Below are 12,039 nucleotides of genomic sequence, written 5' to 3' on the forward strand. Positions count from 1 at the left end.
CAGGAGCCTTCTCTTCTCCAGCTGCCCCAGCCCAGCTCTCTCAGCCTGGCTCCAGAGCAGAGCTGCTCCAGCCCTCGCAGCAGCTCCGGGGCCTCCTCTGGCCTCGCTCCAGCAGCTCCACGTCCCTCCTGTGTTGGGAGCCCCTGGGCTGGATACAGGACTTCAGGGGAGGTCCTGGTGCCACGCACCATGGCAGTAACCTCCTAACAACTGGAGATGGCCTGTGCAGTGCAGGCTGGGTTAGGGAACGTGGGCTGCTGGGCACTCAAGGGCTTTGTGTCCGCTCAGCCTCCAGAGCTGGATTGCAGAGCAGGGCTCGCTGCTGCACGCTGCTGTGGGAGGAGTGATGTGAACCCGTTCTTTCTCTTTAAAAATAATCCCTAGAACAGAGCTAAAAAGAGATAAAGCATCACTTTTCCCTGTGTACTTACAACATGGGGTGGAATGGCCTTGGCAGGAGAAGGCAACGGAGTTGAGTTGTGAGCTCTGGATGTATTTCAAGGGTGATGAAAGCTGAACCGTGGGCTTTAGTGAAGAACGAATCCCCTTTGACTTGTGAAACTCCCAAGAATGGGAAAGTAGATGTTCTTGAGGAAAGGTGGCATTAAAAGCCTCAGAAATGCCTCTCATTTTGCTTTATATGCATTTGATAAATTGCTTGGGCCACTTAATCAGATGTTAACATAGAAAAATGGAGTTGTGTTTGGAGGAGAGGTGGTGGTGTATCAAGTGGAGGGGAGGCTGTTACTATGAGCAGCTAGGCAGATTGGGAGAGAAATGAATCTTCTACCCACGCTGATGTAAAAGCTGTTCCTTGATGGAGCTGGTCCAGGAGGGCACTTTAAAAGCATCTTTTCTTGGATGTGGCACCGTACAGGAATGAGAGCTGCTCATTTGAGGGGAGGTGTTGGAGTACGTGTGTGGGACTTGCATTCTGCCGGTGAGTGATACCAGTGGACAGTTGAGTCAGCAACATCAGTACCAGGGTGTGAAGTGAGGTGGGTTTCAGGGCCAGGAGGCATTAATGCTTCTGGTGAAAGGAGCTGGGATTTGGACGTGGAAACCCTTCCTGCTGGAAGGTTGCCTCAAAATACTGGCTGTGTTACCACCAAACATCTGGAACGTGATGGCTGCTCTGATTCATTAGAGCAGGAGCTTTGCTGAAGAATGGTTTTGCGTGTGCTCCGAGGGGCTGCTTCATTGAACACTCATGTTTCTCATCTGTGTTTGTGTTAGGGTCATCCACGTACATGCAGCCGTATAAAGTCAGAGTCCTCACCACAGGTAGTAGCTGCAGGTCTCACCCCTGCCTTATTGTAGCTCTGAAGTTTGGAAATGAGGGCAGTGTCCCTCAGAAGCTGATGCATATAGTGATGCAGTGAAGAACACGCTCTGCTTTTTCTGGTGTGATTTTGGTGCAGATGTTGCTAGCAACACCCAGGTTCTGCCTTCAAAGGAGACATCCAATACACCTGCAGGTGGTTAGTTAGGACCGTTCCCCTGGGTGTAAACCTGCTACCCACAGAATCCCATTCGGAGCAGCTGCTCCCCGTGAGCAGGCTCCAGAGTGCCTGCGCTCACGGTGCTGTTTGCAGTCAGAGCACAGGGATGTGGGATGTGTTGACTGCGAGACCTTGTGGCGAGGCGAGGTGAGCTCGCCAGGAACAAAATCATCATTACAGGCCATTCATGTCAGCAGCATTTATGCTTTTCTGTTTGCTTGCAAGCAGAACCAGCAGCTAATTTGCAAGGCTGCCTTTTGTAAAGGGCTCTTTGATCAATGCTTGCCAGTGTTAATGTTTCAGTGGGCTATTGATTTCTGCAGCAGCTTTTGTTCCCTGGATTTATGTGCGATGGGTTTCGGCAGCACACACTATGCATGTTTGATTAAAGTTCATTTGACTTCACTTGCAGTGAAGCTGGAAGCTGGTTTTACTCCCTGTTTGTAGAACCAAAGCTTTCCTGACTTACTCCTTTGTGCTCAAGCTTCTGCCCCCCATGCAGTCACCAGTATGCTGTTTCTAATCCTTCCAGACTCACTCCACTCCAGCATTTAATCCCTTTGGTAGACAATATAATATTAGATAGCCAGGCAGCTGAGAAGATCTGGCATGGAATTTTTTCAGTGTAGGATACATCTGTGTGCATATAACACGAGTGTTCGCTGTGTACGTGTCGTGTCTGACTTGTTCTTGTCCATCTTTGTCAGCTGAGTCATTCACTGAGTCATGGAGCTGTGCAGCCTGATGATGAATTTGGAGTACAGAGTATTCTCTAGTCCTTTAGTATATCCACATTTCATAGATGGGGTAAAACTAGTTGTTGAATAAACTTCTGTTTCAGTTTTATGCAGTCGTGACAGCAGGTTTGGGAGGGTCTCACAATTTATAGGTAAAATGTGGCTGGTTTCATTTGCAGGAGACTTTCTACCTCTGAAAAGCATTTGCATGAGCTTTTCTGCAGAGCTTCTGGCACAGGTCATAACCCTGTTTGACAAACAGTTGTGCCTGTTGGACTTTGAGCCCACTTAAAGGACTCCAAGCAAAATGGCATTTCTAAAGCAAACACGCAGCAGCAGAGAAGGGTGCTGGGTGTCGGAACACCCTGTTCTTCCCAGGTCTGCCATGGCTGGAATGCTCATTGCCAGCCTGCGCCCACCTTTGGGTTTAGATTCTATTCAGGAAAGAGTTTGGGAGGCTGGGATTTTATTTTGTGGGTTTGGTTTTTAGGGCTTATGTCCTTTAGAATCAACAATTGTAGGTAATGATCTCTCCTATGAAAACAGCTGGGCTGGGGCAGCTGGAGAAGAGAAGGCTCCTGAAGGGGACGCCTTAGAGCAGCTCCAGTGCCTAAAGGGGCTCCAGGAAACCTGGAGAGGGGCTTTGGACAAGGGATGTAGGGACAGGACAAGGGGAATGGCTTTAACCTGCCAGAGGGGAGACTGAGATGAGCTCTGAGGCAGAAGCTCTTCCCTGTGAGGGTGCTGAAGTGCTGGCACAGGGTGCCCAGAGAAGCTGTGGCTGCCCCCTCCCTGGCAGTGGTCAAGGCCCGGGTGCAGGTTGTTCTAGTGGAGGGTGTCCCTGCCTGTGGCAGGGGTTGGAGCTGGAGGAGCTTTAAGCTCCCTTCAACACAAAGAATTCTGTGAGTCAGTGTTTTTGCCCCCTTCTTATTCCTCCTCACCAAGTACCTCTGAGCACAGTTTGGTGTGGATATTGTTCACGTCTGCAGCAGCAGGTCAGTGGCATCGCTCCCAGGCTGTAGCAGCACAGATTAAAAATGCATCTATTCTGTCTCTTGCCAGAAATCAAAGCTGTGGTTAAATTCTTTGTGGTGTTTCTATTTTTAAATTGGTCATTGGTAAAATTCTTAAGTGTCTTGAACGTTGGCAGTTAATGTCTAGAACAACATCCTCCTTTTGTCTTTCAAGTGTTTCAGTGGTGCAGGTATTGGTTGTGGCTGTAATTGCTTGTTTGAGGCCCTTGGGAGAGTTTAGATGAAGGGTGTGTCTTTATTAGAGTTAACTTGAGTGATCTGCCCTGAGTCTGGGCTGCAGGATTTCCCCACAGAGGGAGCAGGCTGAGGTTATGTTGTTTGATCACATAAAACACAGTTCAAAGAAGCCCTTTTTGTGGGCAATTCAGGTATGTTTGTTCTGATGTTGACTTTTTTTTTCCAAGGGGCTGGTTAGAACTTCTCTGTTTTTTTCTCTTGCAACTTAAAAGAAAACAACACCTTTTACCTTAGAGGCAGACAAGTCGCCAGGAAATGATGGGGTTTCAAAGGAAGAGAAAAGAGATTAAAACCACATGCTGTTCTTTGGTTCGGCAGTGCATCCGCTAGCTTGAATGGCAGCTGCTCCACTGTTTGAACGTCAGCCAGATTCATTATGCTGTGAAATTATCACTCATTTCTCTAGGTGTGCTCTTTTAACTGCTTAATTAATTTAGATGTGGGCCTCTATATTCAAATTAAAACACGATTTACGGTAGCAGCGATGGGTTATGGTTATAGACTTCTTGTCGAAGGTGTTCTTCAGTGGGAACATGGTGATGGAGGCTGATAAAATGGCAGCATCTGTTTGAATGGATCCTTGTTCTTTCTGTAAACACCATGGACTTCTGAGAGCAGTTACTTGCTGTCACAGCTCGCTGCAAGGTGGTGCCTCTCCAGACACTGGGCCTCCTGAGCTGTGCAGAGGTGTCAATGGGGTGCTGACAGCAAGGCAAGGGTCCCCCCACCTCGAATCACTGAGACCCCCAGCATCCAGCTGGATTCACACTTCCCAACCTCTTTTCCTTTCCAGGGGCCGAGGGGAGGACTGAGGAGGCATTTGTGTACTTCCTGTCCCCGCCCCGCAATAGCAAAGAGAAAAATAATGAGGGATTGGTTGGTTTTTTCCTGTCGTATCTAAAGAATTCTTTTCTCTGCCTGAAATACATCATTGAAGCTTCCTACAGAGAGCAAAAGGGAGGGAAAAAAGCTGACAAGTCAGATTTGCATGCCCCTCTAACATACTCCTTCTGTATTTGCAGGGAGAACTAATCACCTTCTATTACTATTGGAAGAAAACCCCTGAAGCAGCGAGTTCTCGAGCCCACCGTAGGCATCGGAGACAGGCTGTGTTTCGGAGAATTAAAACTCGAACTGCTTCCACTCCCGTCAACACTCCCTCCAGGCCCCCCTCCAGTGAATTCTGTAAGTGGAAGCTAAAAGCAATGCATTTATCTTTGTTTAGATGCAGGGAGCAACAGTAATGTAATGGTGCTGTGCCTCGGAGTGACTGAAGCAAGGAAATGGAATTCAGGCAGTTGCCCTCTCCTGTTCCTATACCATTATGCTGGAATATGGTAGGCATCTTTGATCACCAAATGCTTTGTGTAGTCCTTGAAACATAAAAGCATCCTGTAAGGATGGAAACGTTGCCCTGGTACTGAATTTCCCTGTTTTTTTCTTGGGTTTGTGTTGTACTTTATCCAGGTTTATTACAGTGATGGGAATTAGAAAATGCAAAAAGAAGGAAGTGCTTCATCCTTTGGAAGGATGTCCCTTTCATCCTTCCTTAGTGATCCATACCTTCTGCGTGATCACAGACTGTGTGCTGCAGCCAGGCCTGTTGTATCTTAATGCATCTTGGAAGAACTTTGGTCTTGACTAAAGCAGAAGTGTCTAAACAAGAGTTACCCAAACCAGTGAAATGTTCTGCTTTGCAAAGGGTTGTGATTAGCAGTGCCCTTGCGGATGTATAAACCTTTATCCATATGGAAAAGGCTTGTGTTTCCCTGTGAGATTTAAGACTTTCTGTGGACTAAACCCAGCACATTTCATGTACCTTCTGAAGAGAAAACACTCTGTAGAAGGCAGTAATTGTCAGACTCTTACTAATCCGGAGGAGGCAGAGGATGTGGTGAGGAGGCAGGACAGGGAATTCTGGAGAGGGTAGTAGTAGTGAGGTAGTAAGGAAGGGCTGTTAGCTTTGCCTTGCTGGATTGATGGGATTTACTGCTGATTTCTGTGTGCACAAGAAGCGAGGATCCTGACTGTACAGCTCGATCCAAGATACTCAGCATTTCAGAGCACATCAGGCTGGAAGGACACATCCATATGGATCCGACTGCAGGATGAGAATACAAATCAATTTAGTAAAAGAGAGCAAGTTTTAGCCTGGTGTTAATTTTGCAGTCAGGGTTTAAACACCTGCAAGAATTAATGTAGAAACGATGGTGGTACTTGCAGCTACTGTTAGTAAATGGGACCCTGTGTTAATTTGAAGGGTAATGAGCTGATGACAAAGGCTAATGGCAAGTCCTGTAAATCCCTCCCTCCCCCCAACCTGCATGTATTACAAAATACCCTCTTGGAACCTTTAGAAAAACAGTATTCTTGCATCAAGGACTTCTCTTCTAATTAAAGATTTGAACAAAAGGAGCCACAGGGCTTTCTGCTTGTGACAAATTACAGCCCTGTTATGCTGTGGATTCATAGTGGTGGTGCTAGAAAAATGCAGAACTCTCAGTGAGCAAGATTTAATCCTGAGTTGTTTTAGAAGATGAGAGAAGATCCAGTTTCTGTGATGTCTGCAGATTTTCAGTGGTTTGGATGGTGCTTTTTAGCTCACAGCTTTGCAGAGGCCACAAAGGGAAGTGACCCTGTCCATGTTCTCCATGTCTTTGAAACACCGCATTCTTGAAATGTAAGTTTGCCACATGTTAACTCTTAAGCTTGCAGTAAGGATTGAAAGCTGGTAGTGTCCTTGTAGTGCCTCTCATCCAAAAGAATCACAGCCTGGTTTTCAGACAGGTACATTACATGCAAGGGTTGTTTCTTCCACCTACAAAACACATCCAGCTCTTGGTTTAAATATAGCCACTAACAGAGTGTAACAGCAGTGACCATCTGTTTTAGAAGATGAAGTCTAGAGACAGAATAGAAACCAGAAAAGCCACCACAGGTTCTGTCCATGGAAGCAAAGTAGGATTTAGGTATAGAATATTTGCTTTGAAATTTGACCAGATTCTAGGGAGAAACCTCCTTTTTCTTGAAAATAGTTTTTTTGGAACACAGCCTTTCTCAGCATCAACAGTGTTTGAATGACAACTGGAAAAGTACCATGTAGTGAATCAGAAGTTGTGTGAATTGTATCACTTGGTGCATTCCTGGAATCCTCCCTAAGTCTGTGGGCTGGCGAGGTTTGCAGAATGAGGACTAACAGCCATCCAAGGCAAGGTGGCTGTAGGAAATCACCAGATTTATGCGAGAACTGTTATCGATGGTTATTTTAGCCAAGTAGGAGGAAATAGAAAATCCTGCTGAGTTTTTATGTTCCATTTTCTTCTTCTTCCCTTGTTCTTTACCTCTTCAGTGGACTTGAGCTCGGCCAGTGAAGATGACTTTGACAGCGAGGACAGCGAGCAGGAACTGAAGGGCTACGCCTGTCGGCACTGCTTCACCACCAGTATGCACCTGATTCATTGCTGTATTTCCGCCCTTCTGCTGCTGCCTGGTTGATGCAGGTTCATTCAAGCAAGAGCAGTTTGTTTGCATGTGCAGCTGTGCAAAAAGCTGTGGGGTTGAATCAGCTAAAATATGCAGCATTCCCAGCAGAATCATCGTGCTTTGCCATTGCAAATTAATACTGTAGTGGCAAAAGAGAGTTCCGAGAGGTAGATACTTGTACAGGAAGAAATCTACATAATCTATAACATATATAATCAGTTTGTGACGTAGCAAATCAATATTGGGCTGTGACTGTCACACACAACGTTTCTTTATGCTGCATCAAATCTTTTCTGCAGCAGCCCCATTCCTGTGGGTATTCCCGAAGGTTGTCTGGTATTTGGGCATATGCATGGCGTGGTAGGTTGGATATAAGGAAGTTCTTTACTGTTACAGTGGTGAGACATTAGAACAGGCTGCCCAAGGAAGCTGTGAATGCTTCATCCCTGGAAGTCTTGATGCCAGGTTGGACACAGGGGCTTGGAGCAACCTGCTCTAGTGGAAGGTGTCCCTGCCTGTGGCAGGGGGTTGGAACTGGATGAGCTTTAAGGTCCCTTCCAACCCAAACCACGCTGGGATTCTACAGAAATGTGAGCCTCAAAATAGGGAAGGAAATGAGAAGTTCATAGCTCACTTCACTTGAAGAAACCACAGCTTTGGAGAACGGGAGCTGCCTGTCAGCTCCCAGGTAGAGCAGATAAGGCTTCATTCTTTGTGTTCAAAGCTGTAGTGGCTTAATAGTTTGTAAATGGAATATTGAAGATGTGCACTGGAACAGGGCAGAGTTTTCCAGAAGTTTCTCCAACTTTGCCCATGGGAAAGCAGCTACTTTTCTAACTGTGTGCCTTTTAATGAACAGTGTGTTTGTGCTGAGTGTCTGGTCCATCACGTGTCTCTAAGCTGTTGCTTCTCCTGCCCCAAGCCTCCAAGGACTGGCACCACGGTGGACGAGAGAACATCTTACTGTGCACCGATTGTCGCATTCACTTCAAAAAGTACGGAGAGCTGCCACCCATTGAGAAGCCCGTGGACCCTCCACCCTTTATGTTTAAGCCTGTCAAAGAGGAAGATGATGGACTTAGTGGAAAGCATAGCATGAGGACAAGGAGGAGTCGAGGCTCGGTAGGTTAACACTTTGCGTTGCAGCTTCCTCTCTGAAGAGGAGGTGTTGTTTGGAAAAAGGAAGTCAGACTTCAAATGTGATGCTTTCTCTGTCGTGTTTGTTTGCCATGGTGTGTGTCTGCTGCTGCGTTTGTGTATGTGAGCGTGGGGTTTGCTGAGGTTGAGGCTTTCTTTGGGAAAAGGAGCTGAAATGTCTTATGCAAGCAGACAGTTGAGGGATTTCAGTGACCAGCAGTGAACTGTCACGATAGTGGGCACTTGACCAGAGTTTGTACTGGTATGTGTGCTCCTTCCAGCTGGATCCTGTCAGAGGTGAGCCCTTGGGCTTGTTTTAAAGGCTGAAATGCTTCATTTAAAAAATGACATGCTGTTCATGGGTCTCCTCAACTGTAGTTTGCTCCTGTGGCTTGTGCTCTGTCAGAGCGTTCACTGGGGGTGAAATGCCGGGAGCCTCACAGTGTGCAAGTCACCTGTGAGAACTCTGACAGCAGCTCTGGTTAATCTCATGTTTCCTGTGGGTTTTGGCTGATCGAAAGCAGCAGATACATTTCTTCTCCTTGCCCTCCCCTCTCTGTCTTTCTGATCACGGTGATATGACTACTGTCTCTAAACACCTTGTGAGGCTGCGCTGTCAGATAAGGTTGGCTTCATTGTTTTTTGGTAGCCAGTCACCCAGAAAACTGCCAAACTGGGAAAGAAACAGCATTAACTATTGGAATACACTCTACTGTGATTCCTTATTGCATTGCAGGAGCACACTGAAACTGTGGGTTTAGAAACTGGTCTTGTCTGCTTGAATGCAACAGATAGACCTTTATTAGTGGAACATGAGGTTCCTCTCCTACCTCTTTCTCTGTGTGTGTATGAACGCTTGCAAATGTGCTTGCATGTGTTTTATGAAGAAAATTAAGCATGCGAACAGGAGCAGCTTTGGAATATCTTTCTAATGTCATTTCTAGCAGACAACACTAAATAAAACAATCAGCGCTTCATGGTTTTGAGTAGAGAAGTTAAGGATTTGCCTCCTTTTAACTGATTTTTCAGGCTCTCAGCAGGAGCGTTCATCCCTGCCCCTGCTGTAAGGTGGTAAAACATAAAGGGGTTGGACAAGTGCTGACTTGGTACACTTTTGTTTCTGTTAAACACAGATGTCTACACTACGTAGTGGTCGTAAGAAGCAGCCAGCCAGCCCTGATGGTAGAGCCTCCCCCATCAATGAAGACATCCGCTCCAGCGGCCGCAACTCTCCCAGCGCCGCCAGCACCTCCAGTAACGACAGCAAAGCGGATTCAGTGAAGAAATCAGCCAAGGTAAGAATGGCCCATTCGCCTTTTGGGTTAGGACTTGGCTGCCTGAGGCCTCCCCAGTCAGAGGAGTGAGATCCAGGTTCTAGGAAGCCGAGGAATCTCGCAGTGACCTAGAAATTCCTACCTGTGTGGGTAAGCAGGAAGTGGAATGGTGAATGTGAGCGAGGCTTTGTTCCTGTACATGAGGATGCGTAGTGATAACACCACGTAACCCTGCTGCTCTCATGTTAAATTAATCCTTCAGTTTTGGATGCAAATGCTTGGAAATAATACAGCTCAGAAATGCTCTATTTGAGACAAGTAGGCAGTTTAGGGATTGTTTTTTAAGCAGTACTTAATCTTTGTCTACAAAGGCATATAAATAGGTACTACTTCAGGCTACTTCTGTTACTGGGTTTCTGTACGTGTATTTGCTTGGTTTTTCAGAGCAAGCTGACAGTTTAGTGTGTTTCAATGAGTAAGTGCTTTCCAGGAGAGTCCTGAGGAACCAAAGGCAGATGATGTGGGACGGCTTGCCATTAAGCAGTGTAAATTGAAAAGCAGCGAGTTAAAAATAAGTATTTAGGAATAACCCACAGGCCAAAGCCGGAGAATGGAGCATGTTTTCACATGGTGAAACTGAGAACTTAGCAAAATTGGGAGTTAGGTAATTATGTGATGTATAAAGCTGGTTTAGACCATGAAAGAAGGTAGTAATCTTGTAATAGCTACTCACTGTTAGCCCTGTATTTGAGGGGATATAAAAATATCCCTCTCAAAATATCAGGAGTAGTAGAAGGAGGCTTATCCTGTGCCTGCCTACTGCAGAAAGCCTTGCTCCATCCTCTCTGTTGAGCTCTTAGGAGAGTACTCTGGGCCAGTTGATCTGGTGGGAGTTTCTGATGGACTTGATTCATCGTAGCTGGAGACAACTGCTCTGTTTAAAGTATTCCTAAACCTTCCTTCGCTTTCAGCTCGAGACCACATCTGCACAATGAGGAATGCTTTACTCGCTGTTCCTTTTTCCTACTAGCTTGTGTCAGAGATGTGTGATGGGTTTGTGTGCAAAGCTCCCCTTGGGGTTCTGTCTGGGAAGTAAACCTGAGGAATGGTTGCGTTCTCTCTTACACTTGGCTTCCAGACGGAGAGGCCTGGGGCGGGTTACGTAGATGCAAGTCTTCTGGGAGCTGCTCCTGGCAGATGGCAGAATGCAGCAGCAGCTCCAGAACAGATTCTCCTGCCACCTGTAAGTGGACAGAGAGACAGATGCGTATGGGATTGTTGTTAGATAGTGACTGCCTCAGACTCCAGTGAGTTCTCCTGCTCCATGGGAGCCCTTCTTGTTTATTTGTGTCAGCGATGCTCAGTGTACTTCTGCATTCACATCACTGGTAACTGTTGTGTTCTGCTTCATTTGTGGCAGAAGATAAAAGAAGAGGTATCTTCTCCTCTCAAGAACTCCAAGAGGCAGCGGGAAAAGGCAGCTTCTGACACAGAGGAACCTGACAGGTCCAATGCCAAAAAATCCAAAACTCAAGTGAGTCTCCCACAGGAATATTTTTCTCTCAGGAGAATGGTTTGAGGGTGAGGAGGGTGCAAACCAACAACATGAAATCAGTTTAAGCCACAGCAAATTGTAACTTAATCTGTGGTTGGAAAGCAACCAATACTGTGATGTGTTCCTTCTGCTGAAAAACAGTGGGATGATACGGGGTAAGTCTAGAAGTGTTTTTGCTGTTTGTTTGTTTTCATACCAGTATCAACCATGTAGGAGTTTACTTGGATTGTTTTCCACCTTCTTTCCCCAATTTTTTTAGACCGAATTAGACCACCACCACTGTGTTCTCTTAATGGTATCAATTGAAATCCTTCCAGGATGTCTTTCCAGCTCCGTGTACCTGGCCAGCTGCACTCTGTGCACAGGATTTGGGAATTTGGGCACTGAGCTTTCCATAATACAGAATCACTGAATGGTTGAGGTGGAAAGGATCTAGGCCACCCAAGCAGGGCCACCTAGAGCTGACTGCCCAGGACCATTACCAGGTGGCTTTTGAGTATCTCCAAAGGTGGAGAGTCCTCAGCCTGTTCCATGGCTTGGTCACCCCCATAGTGAAGAAGTGTTTCATGATGTTCAGGCAGAACCTCCTCTATCTCAGTCTGTGCCCATTGCCACTGGACTCTACTAAAAGAGCCTGGCTCCACTGTCGTTGTCCCTCTGGATAGTGGTGCTGCCTGTGCTGTTTCAGGTCCTGTGGGGTTTGGAGGGTGGTACTTGCACTTGTGCTTGCGCAGCTGCTGTGATGGGGCGCATCCTGTGCCACGCTGGTCGTGTTCTCTGTGCAGTTCTCTCACACGTGGTGGTGGTTCTTCCCCCTCTCCCTGCAGGAGATCAGCAGGCCAAACTCTCCCTCGGAGGGTGAGGGCGAAGGCGAGAGCCCCAAGGACAGCGACCAGGATAACCGGAGCACATCACCCAGCATCCCAAGCCCTCAAGACAAGCGATCCCAAGGACATCGACCAGGATAACCGGAGCACATCACCCAGCATCCCAAGCCCTCAAGACAATGAGAGCGACTCGGATTCATCTGCTCAACAGCAAGTGCTGCAGGCACAGCCCCAAGTGCTTCAGGCACAGAGC

General features: G+C 46.9%; 1 protein-coding gene across 1 annotated transcript in view; it reads left to right on the forward strand.

Annotated features, from left to right (window-relative positions):
- The window catches only part of LOC104406890 (arginine-glutamic acid dipeptide repeats protein-like), a gene marked incomplete at its 5' end in the record, with an annotated part of 38,521 nt that extends 26,594 nt beyond the window's left edge, over positions 1–11,927 (forward strand). The window contains 6 exons of the mRNA XM_010016005.1: positions 4,533–4,695; positions 6,860–6,952; positions 7,916–8,115; positions 9,264–9,425; positions 10,825–10,938; positions 11,787–11,927. Coding sequence (XP_010014307.1) covers positions 4,533–4,695; positions 6,860–6,952; positions 7,916–8,115; positions 9,264–9,425; positions 10,825–10,938; positions 11,787–11,927 — 873 coding nt within the window. The remainder of the gene's footprint in view (positions 1–4,532; positions 4,696–6,859; positions 6,953–7,915; positions 8,116–9,263; positions 9,426–10,824; positions 10,939–11,786) is intronic.
- Between the last annotated feature and the right edge of the window lie 112 nt (positions 11,928–12,039).

The sequence above is a fragment of the Nestor notabilis genome, unplaced genomic scaffold (genome assembly GCF_000696875.1).
Source record: "Nestor notabilis isolate BGI_N333 unplaced genomic scaffold, ASM69687v1 scaffold16546, whole genome shotgun sequence".
NCBI lineage: Eukaryota > Metazoa > Chordata > Aves > Psittaciformes > Psittacidae > Nestor > Nestor notabilis.